General features: G+C 37.1%; 2 protein-coding genes across 3 annotated transcripts in view; one reads left to right on the forward strand and one right to left on the reverse strand.

Moving 5' to 3' along the window:
• The window catches only part of LOC107697210 (hydroxyacyl-CoA dehydrogenase trifunctional multienzyme complex subunit beta), an 11521-nt gene extending 11107 nt beyond the window's left edge, over positions 1 to 414 (reverse strand). The window contains exon 1 of the mRNA XM_016497908.1: positions 329 to 414. The gene's annotated coding sequence lies outside the window, so the exon portion shown is untranslated. The remainder of the gene's footprint in view (positions 1 to 328) is intronic.
• A 203-nt stretch (positions 415 to 617) lies between these two features.
• LOC107697212 (trifunctional enzyme subunit alpha, mitochondrial-like) overlaps positions 618 to 1346 on the forward strand; it is a 15780-nt gene continuing 15051 nt past the window's right edge. For both annotated transcript variants that reach the window (XM_016497911.1, XM_016497912.1), the window contains exon 1: positions 618 to 694. In XM_016497911.1, the coding sequence (XP_016353397.1) occupies positions 634 to 694 (61 nt within the window). In that variant the 5' untranslated portion in view covers positions 618 to 633. The remainder of the gene's footprint in view (positions 695 to 1346) is intronic.

Below are 1346 nucleotides of genomic sequence, written 5' to 3' on the forward strand. Positions count from 1 at the left end.
GACTGTGTGTGTGTGTGTGTGTGTGTGTGTGTGTGTGTGTGTGTGTGTGTGTGTGTGTATGACCCTTCACCTACTTCTGCCAGTAAACCGGACAAGGACAAATATATAAAGGCATTATAAACATTTAAGCAGCAACTTGCGATCATGACATCATTATAAAACAACACCGATCATGATATGAGACATCAAAATATCACTTTAACACACTAGAACGAGCAGACGGGTTCATTCTTCCGCATGTCGAATAACACTGTTTAGGATATTCATCAGAATTCATCCTATAAACACAATGTGTGCTCTAAAATAAACGCATAAATAATATTTGTACCTGTTATTGATGTGAATGTTGAGAGTGTGATGTTTGATGTCTCGCGTCTGTCTAATGACTACAGCAGTGCACGAGCCGCAGGACCCCGCGCCCCTGGCAACCCGAGTCACTGCCTGAGCGGAAAAAACGCTTACTTTATATATTAAAAAGTGACATTGTGTTAACGTTAATACACATACATACATATATAAAAAGATATGCAAGTTTATTATATACACTAAAAGTGAGATGAGATGGTTTTATTTAAAGGCGCTAAGTTGGCTGCCCGAGCTCGCGCCTGCAAGTGCGGTGAAGTTTTGAGAAGGATGTCGAGCGCGAGAGTCCTGTTGACGCGGCGCTGCTGCACAGCTTTAAAAACTATCGCAGGTACAAACTTATTCATAAATATGTTCTTAGTATACATATACATTTTATACTGTAAATGTATATCCGCCTTTGAGTGAGATTAGAGAGTTTGAACGAGGTGACCTGCATGAATGAACTTTCACCTAGTTTTGACAGTTCGGGTCAGTGAGCCACAGGCGAGTCAGTACAGGTGTGATAATACCTATTTAATCATAACTACATATACATGATTAATAATAATATAAAATTACTAGTAATACAGGTCCAATGGCAACTGTAGTATCCAAAATACTACAGGTTTTACGGATGTGGTGACTGTAAAATCATTAAAATATATACTTTTTTACTTTTAACAGTGTAAGAGACTGCTTGTCATTTGCTTTATTTTGTTTTTGTTTACAATTCAATTTAATGCCAAGTTGGCATAGTTTACTGTACACTGATTTTGTCTACTGGGTCAAAACACGATGCAAAAATCGGTTACACTTTACTTGAAGGGGTGTGCATAAGACTGACATGACACCTACATAATCATGACATGACACATCATGAATATGAAGGTTTTTTTATGCATGTTTCTGACAACTGTCATCATCATGAATTTTTTTTATGCATGTTTCTGACAACTGTCATTAAGTGTCATTCGCTCAGTTATGTAATTTGTAATTTTTAA

This window comes from Sinocyclocheilus anshuiensis, unplaced genomic scaffold (genome assembly GCF_001515605.1).
Source record: "Sinocyclocheilus anshuiensis isolate Anshui unplaced genomic scaffold, SAMN03320099.WGS_v1.1 scaffold38, whole genome shotgun sequence".
In the NCBI taxonomy this organism is placed as follows: Eukaryota; Metazoa; Chordata; class Actinopteri; order Cypriniformes; family Cyprinidae; genus Sinocyclocheilus; species Sinocyclocheilus anshuiensis.